The sequence below is a fragment of the Budorcas taxicolor genome, chromosome 3, assembly GCF_023091745.1.
Source record: "Budorcas taxicolor isolate Tak-1 chromosome 3, Takin1.1, whole genome shotgun sequence".
Taxonomy (NCBI): Eukaryota; Metazoa; Chordata; class Mammalia; order Artiodactyla; family Bovidae; genus Budorcas; species Budorcas taxicolor.
Window position 1 is genome coordinate 106,017,158 of NC_068912.1, and position 25,595 is coordinate 106,042,752.

The following is a 25,595-nucleotide window of genomic DNA, read 5'->3' on the forward strand; positions in this document are numbered from 1 at the left end:
CAGCAGCAGCAGCAATTTATGTCATGTCCTCGGGACATTCTTTTAAAGTTTGTGCCCTGTTTCAACATCACTCTGCCCTTCTGGGTCCTTCTTTTGATCTAGCCCAGAGCTGTAACCAAGAAAACTGGGACTTTGCAGGAAGGCGCTGAAAATTAGCACAAAAATTGAGACACTGACTTTAAAAGATTGATTGGCACTCCTTCAGCAGCACAATTAAAAACCCTCCCACCTACACTGTCAGATAATGTACGTTATTGATAACCCCCATCTGTTCTGTTCACGAATTAAAGCTGATTTGAGGATGAGGTTAGTGTGTCCTTGCCTGAAGCCAAAATCCTTCATGGTAGCTCTGGAAATAGCCAGTTCTCAGTCATCCTGAAATTCTCTTTGTCCTCCAGGTCAGCCAGCCTCTTTTGTCTATGGCTGTGTGATAACCCCACCAGTAGGAATACTTTCCATGTCATTGTCTGCCTATGTAACCCTTTATGGGATAGCTCAATGTAGCTTTCTCTGCAAAGCCTTTCCTGGCCCCCACCCTGTATTCACTAGCCAATTTTTTCATGGTCTCATCTTTATTCAGCAGTTACATTTTAATTCCTGTGCACTAGACAAAAGTTATGATCAGAATTACCTGAAGAAATCCCTTAGGAAGATGTCACTTGAGAGACTGCTCTATTGTCTCCTGTGGAGCAAGGCAGCCAGTTTTTCTCGAGTATGGCAACAAATCACTGTTTATTTGCACATAAAATATTTCATTTAGGTATCAAAGTGTTTCCATGACTGTAATCACACTTGTTGTGGCAAAAAGCACACACAAAAGCTATGACAAACATAGACAGAGACATCACCTTATCGACAAAGGTTCATATAGCCAAAGGTATGGTTTTTCCAGTAGTCGTGTACAGATGTGAGAGCTGGACCATAAAGAAAGTTGAGTGCCCAAGTATTGATACTTTTGAATTATGGTTCTAGAGAAGACTCTTGAGAGTCCCTTGGACATCAAGGAGATCAAACTAGTCAATCCTAAAGGAAATCAAGCCTGAATATTCTTTGGAAGGACTGATGCGGAAGCGCCAATACTCTGGTCACCTGATGTGAAGAGCCAATTTACTGGAAAAATCCTAATGCTGGGAAAGATTGACGGCAGGAGAAGGAGGTGACAGAGGATGAGATGGTTGGATGGCATCACTGATTCAATGGACATGAATTTGAACAAACTCCAGGAGATAGTGCAGGACAGGGAAGCCTGGCATGCTGGGATCCAGGTCTCAAAGACTAGCATACATGGGGTCTCCAAGAGTTGGACACATCTAAGTGACTGAACAAAAAACACAGTTTGTGGAATCTGAGACTCACTGAGAGGACCACCTACCACCATCTCTCCAGGAAGCTATCTATCTGTCTAATCAGGGGGACACACTCATTGAGTGGAACAGCAGGTAGGTGCCTCCTTCCCTTCTTCCCTCCCTGCTAAGCCAGGATTCACATGTGGAAAATTCACATAAGTTGAGATGATATGACCCTTGTTCAGTATTATCTGTTTTTTTTTTTTTTTTTTTGACCACACAGCTTGCAGGATCTTAGTTCCTCAACCAGGGATCTGATGCCGAAACCTCAGCCTCTCTGTACACTGCTGCCTAATTGAATCTGGGAAACAGAGTTTTGGGTGAAGCAGAAAAGGATAGCTTTATTGCCTGGTCAGATGAAGAGGGACACAGTGGGCTAATGCCCTCAAAATCATGTGTCCCACTGGGGAAGATAGCAAGAAGTTTTATAGTATTGTTCAAAGATGGCATGATCAATTCCTGGACATTCTTCTGATGGGTTGGTGGTGAGTAAGTTGGAGTCAGCATCAACAACCTGCAGGTCCAACTGGTGTGGGGTCTCCATGCTGTGGGCAGCACGCCATCATTAATCAATAACTTGTCCCACCGGGAGGGGTTTCAGTAACTGCAAAACAGCTCAAAGATCTTCTTGTGCTGTTGATGGGGAAACAGGACCTTGCCCCAAGGCTGCTCTTGACTGTTTCTCCCTAGTCTTCTATCTCCTCTATCCTTAATTATGGCCTTCCCTGGTGGCCCGGCTGATAAAGAACCTGCCTGCCTATCCAGGAGACATGGGTTCCATCTCTGGGTCAGGAAGATACCCTGGAGTAGGAAACGGCAATCCACTCTGGTATTATTGCCATGGAAATCCCATGGGCAGAGGAGCCTGGCAGGCCACCGTTCATGGGGTTGCAATGAGTCGTCGGACAAGACCAAGCACTCGTGAACGCATGCACCGCCCTTCCCTAATTAACAACGTTGAATCTACCCACTGGAGCTCAGGGAAGGTCACGGAGGCTGAACGAAGGCCATCTCCTATAATCAAAGAAATGCGGCACGCAGAAAGACCTTGTGCCTAGGAGCCCCACAGGGCCCTGCACAGTATCAGATTGAATCCATGCCCTTGGCAGTGAAAGTGTAGGCTCCTAACCATTGGGCCTCCAGGGAATTCCCTGTATTGTTTTTGTAATTCCTTGTTCTGAAATTACCCATCCAGCTACCAAAACTGAGTGCCCCAGAAGCATTCAGGACAGATTCCCAAGAATTACCATAATGCTCTTACTCTTAGCACAGAGTAAGAATTAGTAAAAGTTGGATAAATTCAAACAATCTCCTTTATGTCCAGCCCCATCCTTGCCCACCTCTGAACAATTAATGCAAGGAGATTCCAGGCCACATATTTTAGACCAAAAGCAAGCAAAAAGGTCAGCCTCCCTCTCTACAGGGCAGCCCACAGCATCGCCCGTAACAGCACTGCCCTGTTTTTATTGCATCTAATCTAACCTCTTCAGCATGGAACTCAAGGTGACATCCCTGACCATTCTCCCTTCTGTTCCCTCCGCCACGGTTCCTTTTCTATATGGCTGCTTATGGTCTCCAGCCTGCCAAGCAGGCCCCACAAACTCAGACATTTTTAACCACCATGATCCCCCATGTGATTCCACCACACACACACAAGTGGAAACGGCCCTGCTGAATAGAGAACCAGTCCTGGCCACGTAATTTCAATATAGTTCTCTGTCTTTACTGATACACCACCGCACACATGAGGAAAACAGCGCTTTTCTAGAAAAGGTTGGAGTCCATCACATTTCAGATGTGGATGTAAACCCTGACGTAAGCAAGGGACTCTGGCAGTCGGAGCAGCTGCAGTAGTGCTCAGAGGAGTAATCCCTCTTTGTGGTAGGTTTTTGGGAAATGATCATCCCTTCCAAGTCCTTCACTTTGTTTTCCACTGTCTGAAGCTTTTTCAGAATCTTCTCTTGCAGACCCAAAGACAGGAAAATATTATTGTCTTGAAGTGTGAGATCACTCCCTTCTGGGTTGACCAGCAAAGCCTGAAAAAAATCTGAGCCTTTCTTGTAAAATTTGTAGAGTGTGATTGCAAACAACAGTATTTTCTAAAATAAAACAACAGAAGTTAAACGTTACTTGTTTATTCACATGAAATGGCACAGTCTACTGTAGATGCAAAAACAAAACTCTAATAGTAATAATAACCCCTCATTCCTAACAAAACATCCTCACACCTGTTCTGTCTTTTGATCTTTACTTACCACAAAGTGGAGAGGTAGGCAGGTCAGGGATTATTATTTGCATCTAATTAATAAAGATTATAATAGTAGATAATGTTTGCTGAAAGTTGGCTTCATGCAAGGCTCAGTGCTAGAAGTTTCCTTGCCTGTGCAGGACCTATTTATGTAGGGAAAAAAAAGAACCAGATAATCATTTAGATACCTTCCAGTTGGGACCCTGTCATTGTCCAAGGTCATACACTTGGAAATGGTAGAGCCACAGCTGGAATCTAGGAATTCTGATTCCCATGTGTATTCTCTTAGGACACGGCAGTCTGAAACACTGGATTTCTTGATAATGGAAATTTTTTTTTAAAAGATGCTAGGTCAGAGTCTAACTAGGAAAAGAAAAAAAAAATCACCTTTTCCCCTTATAATAACTAGCCTTGCTTATTGAGCACTGTTACGTGCTGTTTTATACATACAATCAGATCAGTTCAGTCTCTCAGTCGTGTCCGATTCTTTGCGACCCCATGAATCGCAGCATGCCAGGCCTCCCTGTCCATTCTCACAAAAAACCCCAAGGGGGCACTGTTATCAAACCCATTTCACAGATAAGGAAACGGGTTTAGAGCCTAAGGGATTGCTCTCAGCTCACTCAGGAAGTGGCGAAACCAAGAAACCCCTGTAGTCTGACTCCAGAGTTTATTAACCACTCTGTTGTACACCTCGTTTCCTTGGATGAAGTGCCTGGAGGGCTGCAAATTCATCTGATTGAACTTAGCAAAAACCAAACAAGAGCAGAACTGAGTAGCACAGATAAGAGTTTGGTGTTTTGTCTTCTCTTCTTCTATTAGCTAGCTGAAATGCAGAATATGAATATGTAGACACACAAATCCCTGTTAGGGATTTCAATCAGTTGGACTATATTAAATGAGATTTTGGAGAATGTAATTTGGAATGCTAAAAACTGAGTTCGAATCTCAGCTTGGCCAGCATTTACAATCTATGCCACCTTGGGTAGGTGATAAGCAAATTCCCTCACCCACAAAATGGAGTCAATAATCCCTGCCCTGCCTACCATGCAAGGCAAGTTTTCAAAGGTTGGGAGAAATGCAGGTGAGTGATTTCTCAAGAGGAGTGACACGAAAATAAGTGAATGCTACAAAATAATCCAATAATAACTTCTTTCAGCATTCACCAAGTAAACCAGTCACTCCTTAACAAAGTCCTCTTTAAACCCCATCTTCTTAAATTTAGGCTGAACGTCAATGCACCTGTTTCCTTGTTTGTCACATGGAAAGAAACTCTATCCATTTCATGGAATTGTTGAAATTCTCAAAAGATTTTAATTATATTATAAATATAGCTGTTATTGGTAATTAAACAGAAGTATATAAAATCCTAAATGTTTCTTGTAATTCCAGCCAGTTATACTCCTAAATCCCCAAAAGAGCACCTGTACTTTCATTGCAATGACTAAACAGACATATACATGCTTCCTCATCAGTTACAGAGCAAAGGCGCAGTAAGAACAGAGAGGCAAAACCCAAGATGCCAGTTATACTTGTGGTGCTATTCTATAGGAAGTACTCTACATGGTGTCGGGCACGTGGTTAGACACTCAAAGATGAACACCAATACATGATCAAAGAAATCTGGAGATAAGGCTGCCTTCTCATGTTATAAGCTTCTTTAATCTGTTTTATTATAAGCAAGCCAAAGATCATTGTGAGAAAGCATTTTTATGTCAAAAAGCTAACTGAAGGAAAAATGTTAAGAATAACCTAATTTCAACCAACTACAGAGACAAAAGGTGCACTCTCGCTCATCTGCATGGTCTTAGAACTGCGTGGCAGCAATATGGGCGAGAACCGACCAAATTTCACAATGCGTAACTACTTAAATTTCTCCATAACAAAAGAGTATAACCTGAATTGACTGAACACTTCGTTTCCATAAGGCATACATTCCCACTCCCAACAAAATCAAAAAGGAAATTCCCAGGATAACTTGCACAGCCGGAGCGAGGTTATCTAGTGGCCCCCAATTTGTTTCCTGAGGCACACTAGTCTCTCCCAGAAGAGTTGCTTGTAGATAATTCCATATCGAGCTCAGAGAGAGATAATCTATGATGGCGTCCCAGATAGAAGATGAAGATGACATTTTAATATACCAGCAGCTCCAGGAACTACATGTGCAGAGGCTTCAGGAACCTGGATATGAGTTAGGAAGAGTGGTCTGGGGGTCCAGGTGTTCTGGAGCCACTGTGAGCTGTTCTTTGTGATGTCACTGTTCTGGAGGTCAGCTTGCTTCCCACCCACCCACTGAACCTTCTCACTCAAAACCAACCAGGCAATGGCCTGAGTTTTCAGTTCAATCATATCACTTTATCTGATCTTTGACCAGTCCTAGAGCTGACACGGCACTGTTCAATAGAACTTTCGGCAATGATGTATCGCTCTTTCCAACGTGGAAGCCACTGGTCACTTGAAATGTGGAGAGTGTGGCCGAGGGAGTGAATTTTACATTTTATTTATTTTTAATTAAATTTAAGTAGACACATGTGGTTACCCTCTTCGTGTATAGTGCATTTCCAACAATCCACGGGATGGAGAGCTTATTTTCACATTTCAAATAAGAAAAGTGAGGTTAAGTGGAGATTTGAGGAGACAGGATTTGAAGAGGGACTTTCTAAAGAGCTGGGCTTCCATGGTGGCTCAGTGGAAAAGAATCTGCCTGCCAGTACAGGAGACATGGGTTTGATCTCTGGGCTGGAAAGATCCCCTGGAGCAGGAAATGGCAACCCACTCCAGTATTCTTGCCTGGGAAGATGCCATGGACAGAGGAGCCTGACAGGTTACAGACTACAGGGTCGCTAAGAGTCCAACACGACTACACACACACACACCCCCCCAAGCTAACAGTGTACTTGGTAAATGTGCAGGGAGGTTATTACTGGATCATTTTGTAGCATTTCCTTTTTTGGATGTCACTATTGCTTAGAAATTGCATCTTTGGGAAAGCTTTTGACATATTTGAGCCTCATTGTGCTCACCTACTTACATCTCCTTCCTAAGATTTATATAGGAACAAATGGTATAATTGCCTAAGCACTTTGTAAAGAGTAGCATGCTGTCCCATAACCTATATGCCATGTTATCAAATCCATTATTTACTGACTAGTACCTATGTACTTGACAAGGAGGTATGAAAAGATAAAATACAAGGTCTGTTCCAAAAAGGTAGTTCACACACAAGTGAATCATATACATTGTGAGATCAGTTATGAAGACAGCAAGAATCCAACAAAGGGCTTGTACCAAGAGGAGAGGAGGGGCATGGTAAAGAGAGAAAGGGGGAATTATGCAAACTTTTAGAAAAATATCGTCTGATGCTCTTCTGGTTTGTTCATCTGGTTGACTGAAAGAAAACATGGATAGGGATGGCTGGAAAATATAACTATTTTGTTCTTTTTAAAAAGTTGTTGAGTTTTGACTGTGCTAGGTCTTCGTTGCTTCTTGGGCTTTCCTCTAGTTCTGGTGAGCGGGGACTACTCTGTTGGGGGTGTGGGCTTCTCACTTGGTGGCTTCTCTTGCTGTGGAGGTGTGCGGGCTCACTAGCTGCGGCCCTATGCTCAGCAGTTAGGGTGCATGGGCTTAGTTGCCCCGTGGCATGTGGGATCTTCCTGGACCAGGGATCAAACCTGTGTCCCTTGCATTGGCAAGCAGATTCTTAACCACTAGACCATCAGGGAAGTCCTAACTGTCTTGTTCTTGCAGGAAGGGGAGGTACGGCAAGTTGCTCAGGTGTCAATGTGTGCCGTGTGCTTAGTTGCTCAGTCGTGTCCAGCTCTTGCAACCCCACAGACTGTAGCCTGCCAGGCTTTTCTGTCCACGGGATTCTCCAGGCAAGAATACTGGAGTGGGTTGCCATTTCCTGCTCCAGGGCATCTTCCCGACCCAGGAATCGAACCTGGGTCTCCTGCAGTGCAGGCAGACTCTTTACCAACTGAGCTACCAGGGTGTCAGGGATACATCTAGAACATGGAGTCTAGAATGCTGTTGGATATATAGTATTAAAACCATGTCAGGTCAAAATGACATACTGATTTAGGCATGACTGTTAATGATGTTAAACCTATAGTCTGCTTGTGACTGATCACAATGAGAATCTTTTCTAGAAAGGAACAAAAATTACTCAGGTAATTGTTTTACCATAACAAGTTAAACATAGGCCAGAAACCATTAAAGAATGGTAACCAGAAATTTTTTGGAGAAAAATATGGTTGTGACAACAGAATCATTACCCAAGACATCCTACACTAGATCTCCATTACATGGCACCTCGTATTTTACTTTCAAAACACTTGACATGATTAAGGTTATTTGTGCGGTTTGGGGTTTGATGTGTCTTCCGTGACTACTGTGAACTGAAGGAAGACAAGGACACGTTCATTTTATTCACTACTGCATGTTCATTGTGGGCTTCCCGGGTGGCTCAGAAGGTCAAGCGTCTGCCTGCAATGCAGGAGACCTGGGTTCAATCTCTGGGTCGGGAAGATCCCCTGAAGCAGGAAATGGCAACCCACTCCAGTACTCTTACCTGGAGAATCCCATGGACTGAGGATCCTGGCAGGCTACAGTCCGTGGGGTCGCAAAGAGTTGGGCACGTTCATTGGACATGTTCATTGTATTCACTGCTTGGTACATAGCAGGCATTCGAGTATTTTTACGTAAATACAAAGTCCCCTAGAAGAATTCCAAATATTTTTATAGCCTAAACTGTTTAATCATCAAGTGCCTATTCCATTGGTGTGCTTGTTTCTATAGAAGTTTTACAGAGTAGCTGTTAAAAGAGGATAGGCGTTTAGGAGTCTAATGGATCTGGCTTCAAATTTTGGCTGTACTATTAACAAACTTTGTTACTTTGGGCAGGTTACTTGAGGCTCAGTATCTTCACTGGTAAAGCAAGAGTAATTCCCCTTATAGGACTACTGTAATGAGAATTCGGTAATTTGTGTAGAAGGTAAAGGCAACTATTATTTATAGTGATGTTTATGATCAAATGCTAGGTATTGCAGACTTCAATAGTATCAGTTCAGTTCAGTCACTCAGTTGTGTCTGACTCTTTGTGACCCCATTAATCGCAGCATGCCAGGCCTCCCTGTCCATCACCAACTCCCAGAGTTCACCCAAACTCATGTGCATCAAGTCGGTGATGCCATCCAGCCATCTCATCCTCTGTCGTCCCCTTCTCCTCCTGCCTCCAATCCCTCCCAGCATCAGAGTCTTTTCCAATGAGTCAACTCTTTGCATGAGGTAGCCAAAGTATTGGAGTTTCAGCCTCAGCATTAGTCCTTCCAATGAACACCCAGGACTGGTCTCCTTTAGGATGGACTGGTTAGATCTCCTTGCAGTCCAAGGGACTCCCAAGAGTCTTTCCCCAACACCATAGTTCAAAAGCATCAATTCTTCAGCACTCAGCCTTCTTCACAGTCCAACTCTCACATCCATACATGACCACTGGAAAAACCATATAGAGCTCCTCAAAGAGAATCTAGTCTGAAAAACCCATTTATTGTTTGACTCCTCTTGGACTTCTGAACGCTGAGGAAGAATTGATCACAATGGAAGATATATCTCAGCCCTGCTTTAGTTATCATCCATCCATCCATCCATCCATCTCTCAGACATTTCCACAGTAGTGCCCTATTGACTCTGACTTAAAACACGCGGCAACTTGTGATTTATTTGGTACACACTTTCAAACCTTCACTAGGCTCTTCATTTTCTGTCAAATACCCAAAATCTAGAACATGGTTATAGACACTGAAATACTGGCTTTCTGCTGACCTATCTCATTTTCTAACCCTTTCCCTTTCCCTTACCTCTGGCTCTACTAGACTTGTCGCTAACACACCCAGCTGTTACACCACAAAGATTTGGCACAGAATTGGATCATCCCAACTTCTCGTTTCTCCAGGTTTAAACATTGCTTTCTTTACGGAAACTTTTTCTGTCCTTTTTGATTCCCCCAGTCTGGGCATCTTTCGTAGCACTTTTAATTATTTGCAGTTTTGTTTAATGTTTGTTGAACAGGTTACCTTCCTCGAAGAGGTTCAGGCCCCCAAATGCAGGCCATTACAGAGTATATTTCTGCAAGTGTAGACCAAGCAGGCCTGTTAGCACAGTGGACCACTCTTTGCAGGCTGTTTTACATACTAGGAGGCCATGTCCCAAGTCAGGAGTATAAAGCCACATGGTCTCACAGGCTACAATGGGTATAAAGAGAGGACAGAGCAACTTCTCTTTTAGAAGTTTCTTTCAGAAAGAAACATTGAGAGGATCCCCTGGCGGTCCAGTGGTTAGGACTCTGTGCTTCCACTGCTGAGTGGAAGCACTGCTGTGCTTCAATCCCTAGTTGGGGAAACTGCAAGTGGCCTGTGGTGCGGCAATAAAAAAAAAAGAAAATCCTTTTCAAAGGTCACATGTTATTCACAGAAACAGTAATTTCTGTTTTCCATCTCTTTCTCAAATGAGGAACTGTCAACACTGGACGCATAACTGGAGTTGAACCTGCATGACTCGGAGTTGGATGTGCACGACCTGGCTTTTACCTACGCTTCCAACTTTATTTCCCACTACTCACTTTCACAGAAAGTACGGCTTAATTACAAAACTGGAATTTCTGGTACTTTAAATGCCACCTGCGACTTTCCATCTTTCATCCTTCACGTTAAGTTCCCCTTCCTGTTATTTTCCCAGTCAGATGAGACGGGAAAGAAACTTAGCTCCACTTCTTCCTAACTTTTATCAGCTAGACACTGCATCCCTATCTTTTTAAGCTGTCAAATAAGAATACTAACAGTACTGACTTCATGGAGTTATGAAAATTCAACAATTTTATGTGAAGTACTAGAAAAAGTATAATTATCCTGCAATCTCACAGCACTTTCCACTTTGTATTCTAGGCCTCTGTTTCTAGAACTTTTCTGTGCCTATGAATCATCTGGAGATGTTACTGATTTTGGTCAAGAAGGTCTGGACTTGACATTCTACATTTTGAACAAGTTCCTAGATGACATCCATGCTGCCAGCCCACAGTTATTCTTTGATTCTTTGCAACCCCATGGACCGCAGCTCACCACGCTCCTCTATCCATAGGCTTCTCCAGGCAAGAATACTGGAATGGGTTGCCATGTCCTTCTCCAGATCTTCCTGACCCAAGGATTGAACCAGTGTCACTGAAGTCTCCTGCACTGGCAGATGGGGTTTTTTTTTTTACCACTAGCGCCACCTGGAAAGCCTACCCCAGCCCTCACATTGAAGCTCCATGATGGCAGACTCCTTAACAAATTCGTTGTTTTTATCTCCCCCAAATACCTGTAATTATCTTTAAGTATGTGTGTACTTAAGTGTTTGGTTAATGACTCTGTCCTTCAATGACTGTCCTTGCCAGTGCAGCTCAGAAGCAGGCAACCTGGGACGGAAGGGATAGGTTGGGGCTGAAATCCCTAGGAAGGCTCATCAAAACCTTTCTTCTCCATCATTGCCCCATTCGCTCTTTCACATATGTGCTCACAAACATGGAGAAACACAGAAGCAGGAGAATTCTGGGTAAAGTGCAAGAATCAAAGTGTCTGGCATTCTCGATTTCTACCTATTAATTTTAGGGGGCACAAACTCAGTGCTTCCAGGTCTGGAGGACTTGGAGGACAATCCCCAAAGAGATATCAAGTAAAAATGATAGTACTAAAAGCTTCAAAAATAACACTCTGACCTTCTGTATTATCATATAACTACACATGCTGGTTTTAACAGAACCTCATCTTTAATAAAGACCAAACGCTTCCCTGGCGATCCAGTGGTCAAGATTTTGCCTTCTAGTGCAGGGAGTGCAGGTTCAGTTCCTAGTCCAGGAGCTAAGATCCCACCTGCTTCTGAGCCAAAAAACCAAAACATAAAAAGCAGCATTAAAATGGTCCATATTGAAACATCTTTTAAAAAAAAAAAGATCAAAAGGAGCAACCCACTCCAACTAGAATAGAAAATGCTTCTAGGATCATATTCAAGCCAACTTTCCACTGGATTCTAAAACTAGGGTTTGGTACTACTGTCAGTGGACTCACTTGGTCCTTCCAGGGTGTAGGAGTTAGGAGCGGTTGAATGAATAGTCTTTTTCTTTCTTTTGGCCAAACCACACAGCATGTGGGATCTCGGTTCCCCAACCAGGGATCAAATCTGTGCCCCCTGCAGCAGGAGTGCAGAGCCCTAATTAAACCACTGGACCACTGGGGACTTACCCTTTTTGGATGGATACAGTTGAGTCTTAAGATTAGCAGCTTTCTCTTGGTCTGGTCTAAAAATCTCTAGAATGAGGAATTCTTAAGATGGGGCCACTGGTTATTTCTCATGCTCAGACCACAGGTAAAGGACCTTTTGAAATGGTCACTTACACCTCAACACTTCGTAAGGCAGGAAACTGAAGCCCAGCGGGGAAATGAGCTCAAGATCCCAAAGAACTCAGTCAGTAGTGACCTTAGCCTCTAAGAAGTTCCACTGTTTCTGCCACTTTTGCTTTCAACAGAATCTTGTTTGAGAATCTTGTATCCTATTAAGATCTGAGCCAAGAAATGACTTCAGCTTGGTGGTGGTGGTGGTAGTGGTGGGGTGCTTTAAACGCTTAGGGTGAGGAGATGGTGGAATAAAATTCTTTAAGAGCTGACAAAACAAGATTTAAGGGCCAGAGAAAAGATCTTAAAATTTTAACCAGAGGCATAAGGGGATTTTAGGAGTATCTGTATCATTTCATTTTTAAATAATGATGAAGTGACTTCAAAAGAACAGAGAAGGTGCTATATAAGAAAACACTGCTTTTCTTATTATACATGGATGTCCCACAGTCCACTGAAACTTTAACAGAGACCAAACTCATCTCCTGTTTCTATTCTCATCTCCCAAACTCCTTTTTAGTCTTGCCTCACTTGCTTGCATCCATCACTACAGAACCTTAAGTTTTCCTCAAAACATTTTCTCTACCCTCCAGTGCCTAATAATCCTCTTAAATTTCTCGATTTCATCTACTCGTCCCTCTGCCACTGTTTGCCTCTCACCAAGTTTGCCTCAATTACTTTAACAGTCTTAGATCTGTTTCCATTCTCAGCCCCTTAAATCACACTCATTTCAAGCAATCTACAGATTAATACGAATGTTGTTTAAAATTCTGTAAAGGCTCTCAGCTGCCTATGGACTCAGGTCCACAGTCCTGTGTTCAGCTCAGCTGCTCCAGCGCTCCCCCAGCCTATCACATTATTTGTAGGTGCCTAGAAACATGGCTTTATTATCTCCAAATGCGTTGAGCCCTTCACATTATGCCTGGCATATCCTCTCCTTTCTACCTGAAAAACTCCTGACCATCCTCTTCCAGGAGCTACCTTGACTCCCAGAGTTAATTACTCTATTACTCTCTCTCAGAATTTTCTTTCCACAAAATTTTTAAGACAACAGTCATTCAAAAGGAAGCTTGATCTGAATGGTTTGGTTAATAACCGGGGTAAAATATAAGTGCACATTTCAGAAAATACATGCACAATTCCAAGTCATGTGTGGCATGAAAACTCATTATGAGTAAACCAAAAAAATGGGTGAAAAATTGTAATTTATTGAAACTCAACTCAAAAAATATAAGATGCTGTAGTGTACAATATATTACACAAAGCACCCTCAGGCGCACATTCAAGTCAAGTAAGAACTCCATACCCCTTTCCCCAGCCCTCCCACCCTGGGGTCTTAGTATCTGTTCCATACACAATCATGCACACTTAATTTGGAAAAGGAAGCCCCGATATATTTTGATGTATTAATTAGCACCAAACAAGAATACAGTTCCATTTTTTAATAAACAAAACAAAAAACCCAATCAATAAACCAACTGGAGAGCTAATGGACTCAGCCAATACTGCTGACATAGATATTATACATTCATGTAAATACACAGCCTATTCTACCCTAAACGACGGTGTGGCTGGTTCTCAGCCTTTGTTCAAGTTGGCAATTGTCCCCATGTTGCAGTGCTGGAGCCAGTCTGTTTCTAAAACAAAATTGCTATTTAAGAACTTCCTACACAAAGCTCATCTGTCTTTTTTGTTGGAAATAAGTCTAAAATTGGTGTGGAAAACTTAGATCTTTCAAGGACAACCACTGGCCGAAGATAATGAAGCTGTTTTAAGGCAAGTTCTCCACAGTCTGTTAATGCTTTGTCCAATACGACCCTCAGGTTTTCCAAGGAGGGAACTGTTGTCGTCTCAGCTACTATTAAAGGTGGGATTGCAGTCAGGTTCTCATGAATTGAAGAGTCACTGGAAGAATGAGGTATGTCAACTTCAGGGTCATTGTCATTCACCATATTATTTGCCATAACACTCCCTGTTAAGTCATTACAGGGTTGTGAAGAATTACTTAATGTTAAGTGCTCTGAAGGCTCCCAATCATCAAAATCATCTTCTTTCTCTTCACTTTCCTGAATAAATTTCAGAAATGAAGATTCAAATCCCATAGGTTTATAAGTCTTCAAATCAAATGACCTGGACTGTGGATGCTTCCTGAAATTCTCTTTTGGAACATGGGTTGAATTTTTTACAGTGTTTTCTTGCCCTGAACTTTGCTGCCCAGTTTCTGAGTCTTTGATCCTTGGTAAAGGCAGCTGGAAACTTGTGAAATAAGTCCCACTCTCAGTCCCATCAGGATTAGGTATAGAATTTTCTATTTTACAAGGAGGAGGCTGAACTATATTACATTGTTCCAAAGAAGTGGTTTCTGAACTGTGGTTACATTTCAGAGTTCCCCTGTAGAGCAGAGAATCCGCATCAAAAACTGGGCTGCTCTCTGTACATCCTTTCTGGCCTCCATCCCTTTCGCCTGGATGAAGGGGGTCAGCGGTCTGGACAGGCACGCTAGTGTCACCTGGGGAATGGCTGTGCTGTGTGAGCTCTGACTCACAGCTTCTATCTTCTTCCTTCTTTATATAGGGCTCTGCTTCAGAAGGGGGCTCCTCCTTAATTTTGGTACCGTACTTAACACACATGACAAGGTTTTCCATCTGTTGCTCTAGGTAGGCACTACTCATCTGATGGGTGCGTTTGTAATGCCTCACTATGCTGCTCTCCAACTTCACCACGGACAAGCATCCTTGAACCATGCAGGGGTACTGTGTGTGCTCAGAATGCTCCACACACATATGGAGGGCTTCAGCTCTCGTTTTAAAACTAATTGGAGCTTTCTTGTCTTTGATTAAGCCACACTTTTTAGCCTTGGCATTAAACGATCTTCTGGTCGTCTGATGTTCATGCCCCTGAGGATGAGCTGTTTGACACACCTTTTCACTCCGTAGTAGCCTTTCATTTGCCACTTTCTGGCTTCTAAACAGATCATCGTAATAGTCCTTATGTCGGTAATATACATGTTGAGAATAATTACTGCGATGGGTGAAAATCTGGCCACAGCCATTAAGATCACAATGAATTTCATAGTCTGAATGTATTTCTCCTTCAATGTTATGCTGTTCCATCAAGTGGTGCTTCAACTTGCTGAATGTATAAAACACAGCAGGGCACTGAGGCTGGTTACAGGAAAATCTGGCCGCTGACTCAGCTTCAGAAAGCACTTTCGGCTCTTCAATGTGGTCTAGGTTATGAGAGTCACTACAGTGCTTCGCAAGAGCTTTGGAACACAGGAAGCGTTTGTTACATTCCTTATATTTGCAGGCAAATATCTTTTTACATTTGACAAGTTCCCTTTTGGTTCTCGCTTTGTCTTTCTCTAAACATAACTGCTCTTTGTTGTACTGATGTACAGTCCTGTAATGGCGAATCAAGCCTTTGAGATTGGTGAAGGAGGAGTTGCAAGTTTTATGAATACAATGGAATGGTTTGTGGTATTTATTCAAAATGTAGCAGAGATTTCCTTTAGCAACAGTTCTCCTGCTACCTCTGCCCTCTCTTCCTTCTCCTTCTTCTCTATGGCTGCCTATTGGTGATGAGAGATCAGATATTTTACTTTCTGTTTCTTCACAGGATGACTCCAAATCTGTTTCCGAACTGCACTCATCCTTTTTAGGATGACAGTGTGGCTTCTCAGAGTTACCACTGGGATCACCTCCAAGTTCTGCAGGACAATCAACTTTCAACCTCTCTACTGAGCATGGGCCTTCATGATCACATTTTTCATTATCTAATAGTTTTTGAGTTACTCTGTCGCTGCCAATTTGATGTTTATTTTTATAATGAATCCTAAGGTGTGTTTTTCTCGTAAATGACCTTTGGCAAATATGACACTGGAACGGGGAATACCGATGTTGAAACATGGTTAACTGAAGGACTTTTTCTTTTGAATAATTATGCTTTTTAAGATAATGCATTAACAAAGCCTCTCTAGTCACAAATTCATATTTGCATCCTTGAAGCTCGCAGAAAAAAGGCTTGGCTGCCAACTGCGCCAGGTACTGACTTGGCATATTTTCATCTTGATTCTGAAAATTAAGATCTGAGATTGTAGCTGAAACTGCTTGAAGAGACTTAGCACCACTGGATGGGTACCCCTGCAATGACCCTGAGAAAGATCCATGGGTTATTGAGTTTTTCAAGCTTAAATGTTTCAAGCGTAACAGAAGTTCCAACATGGTATCCTCTGTACAGGGCCTTTTAGATGCACAGATGGAGGCTTCTGAGGAATAGCCTTGATGTTCTCGTTTACATTTAGTATGGATGTTGTGATCCAGACCTTCATCCGGGGAGTCACTGTTTGTGTCTGAGCTGGGTTTAGGTTCTGTATCAAACTTTTCAGTCGCTGGATTGTGTTCATTACCCAAACAGGGAAAGAGATCCTTTGTCTTTACCTTTTTGGGTTTGAAATGGTATGGATGAACCTTCCTTAGGTGCTTCTGCATGCCTCTTGCGTTTTTGTATGTGGAACCACAGCCATCAAAACCACAGGTAAACTTAGTCCCATCAAAACAAACTGCTACATTGGAACATTTCTCCTTTAAACTGGAGGGCACAAAAACTTTTTCATGAGATAATAATATATCCTGCATGGTTTCAGAGTGATCCAGTGCGTCAATTAACTCTTCATTCATGGAAGCTGAAGAGCTATGACTTAACTGATCACTAGAATTACTGTCACTGTTTTCCTTCAGATTTTCTGTAGTTTCTATCTGAGAACTAGCTGATCCTGCACAGAAGAGAAGATCCTCTGGTAAACGTGACTTATCAGTTTGGTCAAGCAGATGGGGCTGATCAATACAATCCTGCTTTTCACCTGCTGCCGGCTCAAGTTTCACTGTTTTCTTCACATCTCCATTTGAACTTTCAACATTATGCATTGAGAGGTGATTCTGGTATTCAATTTTGGAGTAATAGAACTTTTTACAGCCAACGAAGCTGCATGTGTAAGATGCATCCCTAAAGTGTTGTGCCTCATGGTGGTAAAGCTGTCCCAAGTCACTGAAAACAATATTACAGCCATTTAATTCACATTTATAACGCAGATCATCATGTTTCTGTTTATGGTTAAGCAGTTCGTTCACTGATCCAAACCTAGCATAGCAATCTATAGATACACACATATAAGGCTGAGGACCACAATGCACTTGTTCATGCTCTCGCAGGTGAAAAGCAGACATGAAATGTCGTCGGCAGTAAGTACACTTCTCTCTTCTATTTTTCATATCTAAGTAGTGCTTGGCATTTTCGTCATTATTTTGGTGTTCAGCTTTAAGATGCACACTTAAGTATTTGAACTGCTTAAACACACGGGAACAGTCTGTGCCAGGACATGGGTACAAATCTCTGTCTTGCAGATGGCAATCTTCTAATTTGCTGAATGTGACATATTCATGCGACTCTACTTTGGCTTGTTCATTCAGTGATTGACCTTGCTCTAGGGCTGCAGAGGGGCTCTTGGGACAAATTCCCTTTTGAGAGCCTTTCAACAGTAATTTCTTTCTAGAGCGGTCCCTTCTGCTTGGTGGCATTTTAACATGTTCCATCACATGAGGAACAAATATTTCTTTTCTCTTGAATTTTTTAATACAAACCGGACAGGTGTAAATTCCATCTTCCATATGCATCTTAGAATGATGAAGAATCCTGGCCTCTATGCATTCTCGCTTACATAACAAACAGAAGAATTTATACTGAAGCCACCTCTGGTATCTTTCAGAAGAGCCGATGGGCTTCTTGTCTCTTTTCTCCTTTTGTTGATCTGTCATCTCTCTCCTTCTATACTGCTTGTCTTCTTTACCTTCCTCATAGTCACTGAGAAATGACTCTAAAACATCTGTGTCGTTAATAGACATTTCATAGCCACTTAGATCATCATCAGAATCTGAGGCTTCTTGTCCTAGAAGTTGGTGGCAGTGTCGTTTTAAAGTTTTCCAGTCCCAAAATTCAGGATCAAAAGGCCAGTGGGCTTTTAAAGCTAGTAAAAGCTCACATCGGAGAGAATTTGGAACTGGTGCATTTTCTTCATCAAATTTTTGATCTGGTTGGGAATACAGTTCTTCCAACATGTTAAATCCATCCAAACTGGGTTCAATTAAAAATTCTGTAAGTTGACAGGCTCGTCTAACTTCTAAATCTTCTGGCAAAAGACAAGCAATTGTTTTACAAACTGATGCCTTCATTTCTTCATCCTCACTTGTTCTGAGTTGAAGAGCTCTGACACACAGTAAAATCGACACCCCAAGACCAGCATCTTGTGCCTGTTAAGAAAAACAGGGAAGAAAAGGTTTTTTTTCCATTTGGAAAACTACATAAATTTGGAAACACTACATAAATTTCACTGATAAGATACGCACGTACACTCTTCTTAAAACTTATAAACAACAACAATGTACGTTTGTAGAGTATCCAACTTTATAAAGCACTGCATATTCTTATTATTTGGCCGCACTGTGCAGCATGCAGGATCTTAGTTCCCCAACCAGCTACAGAACCCATGTTCCCTGCAGCTGAACTGTGGAGTCTTAACCAATGGACCGCCAGGGAGTCCCAAAGCACTGCATATTAGAGCAGTCCTTAACCCTCAAGGAATCTACCCATATGCCAAATGTGTAAATTAGAAAGGCACATAAATTCAGAGGAGCTCAGAATAAATAAGGTCACTGAAAGATTAAAAAAAGAATTGTCTCAAGCTGGGTAGGAAGGATAGGGCTTAAATAAATGGGTTTAAGAGGAAATACATGTGTAAAAGGGAGTTTAAGACTGAATTCAATTTTAAAAATTCATGTATCATGAACAACTGGGTATTTTCAAAACCTCAAGGGTAAAATAAATGATTTTTCCATTTCCTCCCCCCAAAATCAGTACTTTATAGTTACAGGTGTACTGAATCTGTTTCCCACAGAAAAACAAAAGAAAATTTCTCTATAGCAGCAGGTTCTCAGAAATTAGTCAAAAATCATGAAAAAGACCTGGTTGCATATGATAAAAGGCAAGTGTATTTAAGATGATTCTTTCATGTGAGAGGCTGAAAGGATATGTGAAAATAATATGAACAAAGAAAAGCAGGATCTTATGGCAGAGTAGCTTAAAACACGGTATTGAAAAGCACAGAATTTTGAGCCAGACTCTGACTGCCTTTGAACCCCAGCTTCACAACAGTGACAAGTTCTTAACTCCTCTAAGCCTCAGTCCCCTTATCTGTAAAATGACAACTGTAGCGGCAGTATTAGATTTTCTCCTAATGTTGTTATAAAAATGAAGTAAGGTAACATAAAGTGATTAATACAATGTTGGCACATAGTACATATTCAACAGAATCCCATACAAAATACTTGAGGATAAATCCCACTGTTCAAACATCAATTTGCTAAGCAATTATTCTGTGTTGGGTACCATTCTAAATGCTGAGAACACAATGAAATAACTGCCATCAATATACAGAACCCTTATTAATCTTGGACATTATTCTGAATAAACTTTTTGCATAGATTATCCTCATTTGACTTCGCTATATCCCACGTGCCCTTGATACAATATGCCAAGTCACTTCTTCAGTTTCCTGTCTAAAACCTATCAAATTATTCATATCCATCAGTTTCTTCAAAATTCAGTTCCACATTCCACACCCTAATTCTAATTTATCCACCACTCCTTTAACAAGTAACTATCTGTTCAGAATGTATAATGGTAGTTTCGTGGGGTTTCTTTTGGAAAAGTATTCTTAGTGATTTCACAAATTTTACCATTTCAACTAGATGGGGCTGTTTAAGAAAGAACAGATCTGGATTCTTTGCTGTTTACCTCAGAGTCTTGAGAAAGGGGTTGAGTAACCTGTTAAGAACCTATGAAAGATTTTAAAACTTAATGGACTTTTTCTCCAAGTCCTCTGTGCTCTGACTTACAAATGATAACCATTGTATCTGACTTACAAATGATAACCATTATGCCATTTGTCAAGATACCCAGGGTCTAGATCCTTACAAGTCACACATTTCTAATCTTCAGCTTCTTCATTACTAAAGAGAAGGGAATAAAACTAGGCAAAATTTTGCAACATTATTTTAACTTGTATGTTCCACCAAAAAGAGCTCAATGGTCAAATAAACTGGCTTCAAGATTATCCCTCTTCTTATACCTTCCACTTCAAAGATAACCAACATCTATATCCATTCTTCTGTCATACTACTTTTAAAGCCTTGAGAGAAACTCCAGATTCTCTAAAGTCATCCCTTCCAATATGAGTTTCTCAAGTCACAGAATCAAAGTTTAACAACTCTTGAGCGCCTTTAATTGATTATCTGCTTTAAGCTCTTTATTTAGAGAAAACTAAAACCCAGAAAATAGGAGGCACTATACAAGGCCTGTCTTCTGAAGAGACCCAATGCCCACAAAAGCTTTTCAGCATCATTAATCTTTTCCTTCCCAAGGGCTATATAACTGGTTTCTATGCACTAAGATCATTTCACATCTTTCACAAAAACCAAATGCCTGATTGTATCTGGTTACAAAGTCACCCAGAATCATCAGTGTATCTCCAAGCTCCCCTTGCAGCTAGGTGACCGCATTTGTGAATGTGTTAGAAGTAACAGGGGAAAAGCTGTGTCACAGTGTGGTCTGCTCCCCGCTCTACTCGCTATCTGGAATGAAGACATTATAGCTGGGACTGGAATAGTTGGATCTTGGAACATGAGATGGAAGCTATGTGTTAACAGCAGATAAAAGGAGCCTGGGTTTCTGATATGTGGAGCTATAAGAGGATCCTTGGCCTGTCTAGCTGGGTTATCGATCTGTATAAGAGAGGGAAAAACTTTTTTCTTTTTTACATCACTATCATCTGGGATATCTCCATTCACAGTACAACCAGATCCCAAATGATAGAGGTCAGATCACCTCTCACTTTTAAAAACCTAAAGGTGTCTCCCTCAATTTGAAAGGAATTCCATCTCACTCCCGTTTCACCTACCAGGCCATAGCTTTTCTACCCTTTAGGACAAATATCGTAAGTAAAGACTACAGGGGGAAAATATCCTAGAGCAGGATGAAAACAAACGGGTTCTGGTTACACAAATGCACAGCAAGTTCCTTGGCACGTGTCAGAAACCCACCTTTTCCAATCCTCTAACATTTTCCCATTTTTGTGGTTCCCCGAGGTAAAAAGAAATCTAAAATGACCCCCTGACCTTCACTTTTGTATAATCTCCTCACTTTGAGTATAAGCAGAACCTATAAATACGGAATTATTCTTATGATTACGCTATGTTATATGGCAAAAGAGACCCTGCAGATGTAATTAAAGCCCCAAACCCACTGATCTTAAGACAAGTGGATTATCTGACCCAATCACTCAAGCTCTTTAAATCTAAGTCTAGAAGTCAGAGGTGAAGGAGGTCACATTTGAAGAGTTCCTTGTGCCTTTGCTGGCTTCAAAATGAAAGCATGAAAATGACAGTGGCTTCCAGGAGCTAAAAGCAGGCTGTGGCTGACAGCCAGCAAGAGAATGAAGATTTTAGCCCCACAACTGCAAGGAACTGAATTCTATTAACAATACGAATGAGCTTAGAAGTGGATTGTCTACAGAGCCTCCAGATAAAAACTCAGCTTGGCCAACACCTCAATTTTGGCCTTGTGATACTGAGCCGTGAGCCATGCCACACTGCGCTGGACTTCTGCCCTACACAACTGTGAGCTATTAAATGGGTGTTGACTTTAGGGCTAAGCTGTGATAATCTCTTATGCAGCAAGTAAAAAATCAGCCCTTCCTTAAAGATTAAACAAGCAAACCCTAAAGCCAAAACTTATAAAAGGCCAGTTGTACCACTGATTATTTTAAACAGGCAAGTTCTGTAATTACTTGAACATGCTCCAATGATAGGGACACAACTTCATTTGTAGTGATGAGAAATAATAATCGCCTAGCTTGTCTAAGTATGAATTTGCTTCTGAAAACTGTCTTACATTTTCCTGTCTTCACCAGAGAAGACTAGATACACAGTATTAAAACAGGATACGGATAGTACTAAAATAGGATACAGATAGTACTAAAACAGGGTACATTAAAGGAGATAGAACATATCAGTGATACAACCGTGCCTTGACTTTAGTATAAACAATCCTTGGATGTTGTCAAAGAAGCAACCCATAAAACATACCCATAAACCATCATAGATAGGGGTATACAGGGCTCTCTGTCTTTGAATAGACACTAAAAACAGAAACCAAGCGTAGCATAAGGCTCATCTAAATCTCCAGTCTTAGCATTAATTTATGGGGCCGAATTCAAAAAACAAGATTTTATACATAGCACTTCAGTTTAGGAAATATTTATTTCTTAAAAAACAAGACAAAACTTGCTTCCTAATTTGCACAGAAGCTTGCAATCTGTGTACAGTCCATTCCTCTAAAACGTAGAGAATCTATCACTCCATCATCAAGGAGTTAGTCATTCCATTATCAAGGAGCTGGAAAATACAATTATACTTTCTTCACTAATAATTATTATCCTAATTTGCCAACAAACATGTCTGTATATAATACAGAACACTATTCTAGGAAAACCAGACCTAGGTTAGGGTGACTGAGGGGACAATCAAGAAACAATCTTTCCTTCCTCCAGTGGTCTGTAATGTCAATCACTATTTTCCACGAAGAAAAACTGTAGATTCCTAGGAAATAAATCTGCAGAAACAGCTAGCTATGTCCAGTTCCATAATCTTACTAAACCCCATTATTTCTCATTTTCCCTTATTTAAAAAGAGTTGCCTGAGAAGTTGTCTCCCCACTTATTTCTTCCCTCCATAAACAATCAGCACAAAAAGCATAAATTACTCACTTCAGTTTGTATAACTCTAATCAGGCAAAATAAATGCTGCTGTGTTTTAGCTATGACACCAAACTGACGACAGCGCTCCAAAAAAGTATCTACAGAAGGGTCGATTCTTCTTTGCAGTTTACTCCAAAAGAGAGTCAATTCCCTATTTTAAAAAAAAAAGAGAGATTACGATAAAACATTTAAAGGAAGTGTATTGCTACCCCAGTTTTTCAGTTTGTGAAAGTAAGCTGATAGTAGTGTAACAAAATCTAGAAGAACAAACTATCTATATTCCCTATTTTTGCTGTTTAGTGGCCAAGTTATGTCCGACTCCCTTGTGACCCCATGAACTGTAGATTGCCAAGCAGCCCCGTCCATGGGATCTTCCAGGCAAGAACACTAGAATGGGTTGCCACCTCCCTTTCCGTATTCCCTATTGCTTCCTCTCAAACTGGTTAAATTGTTAAGAAGAATCCTCCTTGAAAATTTCCCCACTTTCTTCTTTGTGCCTGGGGAAAAATAAAAACAACAGGAGACTACTTCCTTTATGCTGACATTTTCAAAGACTTCTTTAGATCCCACCTTATCCTAAAAGGTTTTACTCCTTACGCTGGTAATTCTACTGACTGAATCAAGCCCTGTTCTAGTGGGCAGGGATCATCAGACAACACTATGCTGCTAACAAAGTGCATACAGCTATGACATAGTCTAATGGTATACTTCTCCACATTAATCTCATGAGAAATCCTTTTCCATCTCTAAAATGTCATAATGCTACTTAGGCCTGTATCTTGGAATGCTTAAATATTACTAATAAAATTAGTAAAATAACACTTTTGGAAATGGCTACAATAGAAGAATCCCACAAATATACAAAGAAAAGCTTGAAAAGGATAAGTTACATAAAAGCACTGAATGGGTTCAGAGAAAACTCTCAAGAAAAAGCACTAGAAACTCAAAATCATCCAGCACAGAAATGAGTTATAACGTGAATATGAAATGTGAATGCAAGGAAAGTTACTTAGCAAAACAGAAGAGAAATGTTATCATTTTCTCATATTTTTAAGGAGGTAACTGGCATTTGGATATGGTAAAATTCTTACATGGATACAAGATAGGCCAGCTATGAAAATAGCTACCAGGCAAGTAATTGGGATGACTGTTCATTTTTAAACTTACAAGACTTACACATATGTTTATCTTACTAACAAAACTTTAGAAAATGGAGAATTACATATGCTCAGAGATAAAAAGGAGTACCTACTGAAATATATGTACATGAAATCTATGCTATTTGAAAAGAAAAAATCATCAAAGCTAGTGAAATCTGATTATAAAGATAAAAGGGTAAAGAATATCTACTATCTAAAATTCATCAACTAGCTAGAAGTTTAAAGTTAGGCAAATTTGATAAAGTGATAAAAGGCACATTGAGAATTAAAAAGTCTCAAAATATTTTTTTAATAAGTAAGAATGCATGGGGTCTGATTTATTCCAAATTAAGTATTTCAAACTCTGGTTATCTTAACTCCAAATAACCATGATCAAAAAAGAGAATTTCTATCATGTATTTTATATCTGTATACATATTTCCACAGTTTCAATTCAACAATTTAAAACTTCTATTGCCGTCCCAAACATAAAACCATGCCTGAAACCATGACAACTAGTGGATTACTTACTAGTGAGAAAGTCACGATGTCGCTTTAACCATCCATTCAAACCTACATACCAGAATAATTAACTACTACCAGCAAATTATAGTCTCCTGGATCATACATGTACTAGGATAATACTTCTTTAACCACTATAATGATGTGATCTTTTAAAAGAGACAATCATTAAAGAATATACTGAAAATGATTCTACTTTATGGATACTTCCAGTGTTCAGATGATTTACTTCACCTTCAAATTAGGTCACTGCCTACCTCAAGATAACAAATTACATACAAATTTATAAAAAGGAAAGGAAATTTAAAGGAAAAACTGGCAGACATCTATCTACCAAGTAAGAACTTTAAACTATGTTTCTGCAAAGCAGGAGGCCCACGATGTCACATTGTGATCCAGAATTTAGACATTTTAGAAGCAAGGCAAAGATAACTGTGGAATTAAGGAATGACCATCCCCTAAAAAGGGCTCCTGGAAAGGCTGATTCTCATGACCTTTTTTCATCAAAAATTTCAGTTAAATATTAATAAAACATATGGATATCCTGGATCTCATCTTTGCCAGGTGCTAGGGACTGACTTGTAAATTGGACAACATACATAAAGACCCTGGTATATCCATCACAGTCTAGTTGAGAGAGAACAGACATGAAATTACATCTGAAGAAACATAGATACATAACACACAAGATTTAAGCTCAGAGATGCTACAAAAAAAGAGGTCAATGTATCAAACACTGACTGAAAGTTTAGAGTGGAGATTAAAGTTCAACTGTATGATTTTACTTTCAAAGTAGCAGTGGTAATTACCTATCTGTATGTACACTGTCTCATTCAAAACGGTTCCCTTTCTCACTCGCATGGCTACTCTAATTACATTACCACTGCCAAACATCTACAGGGAACTCAGCCCTTCCTTGACTTTTGTAGACAGCCAAAAATCTTTTGTGGTCAAGCTTAATGAATAAGCTAAGTGATATACCTTTTGAGATCAATAATATGGTAACTGCTATAAAGTAGTAAGATTTACTGCAATTTGTTAAGCCTCTCTGAA

General features: G+C 40.6%; 2 protein-coding genes across 2 annotated transcripts in view; both read right to left on the minus strand.

Moving 5' to 3' along the window:
• Window positions 1-3,130: 3,130 nt before the first annotated feature.
• Window positions 3,131-5,725, minus strand: TMCO2 (transmembrane and coiled-coil domains 2). The gene is made up of 2 exons (XM_052637335.1): window positions 5,492-5,725; window positions 3,131-3,445 (listed from the first exon to the last, which is right to left on the minus strand). Exons 1-2 carry the CDS (start codon window positions 5,723-5,725, stop codon window positions 3,131-3,133), a joined length of 549 nt encoding a protein of 182 aa, XP_052493295.1.
• A 7,634-nt stretch (window positions 5,726-13,359) lies between these two features.
• The window catches only part of RLF (RLF zinc finger), an 84,647-nt gene continuing 72,411 nt past the window's right edge, over window positions 13,360-25,595 (minus strand). Inside the window, exons 7-8 of the mRNA XM_052637333.1 lie at window positions 22,891-23,032; window positions 13,360-18,319 (exon numbers count right to left, since the gene is read on the minus strand). Of these exons, the coding sequence (XP_052493293.1) occupies window positions 13,670-18,319; window positions 22,891-23,032 (4,792 nt within the window). The 3' untranslated portion in view covers window positions 13,360-13,669. The remainder of the gene's footprint in view (window positions 18,320-22,890; window positions 23,033-25,595) is intronic.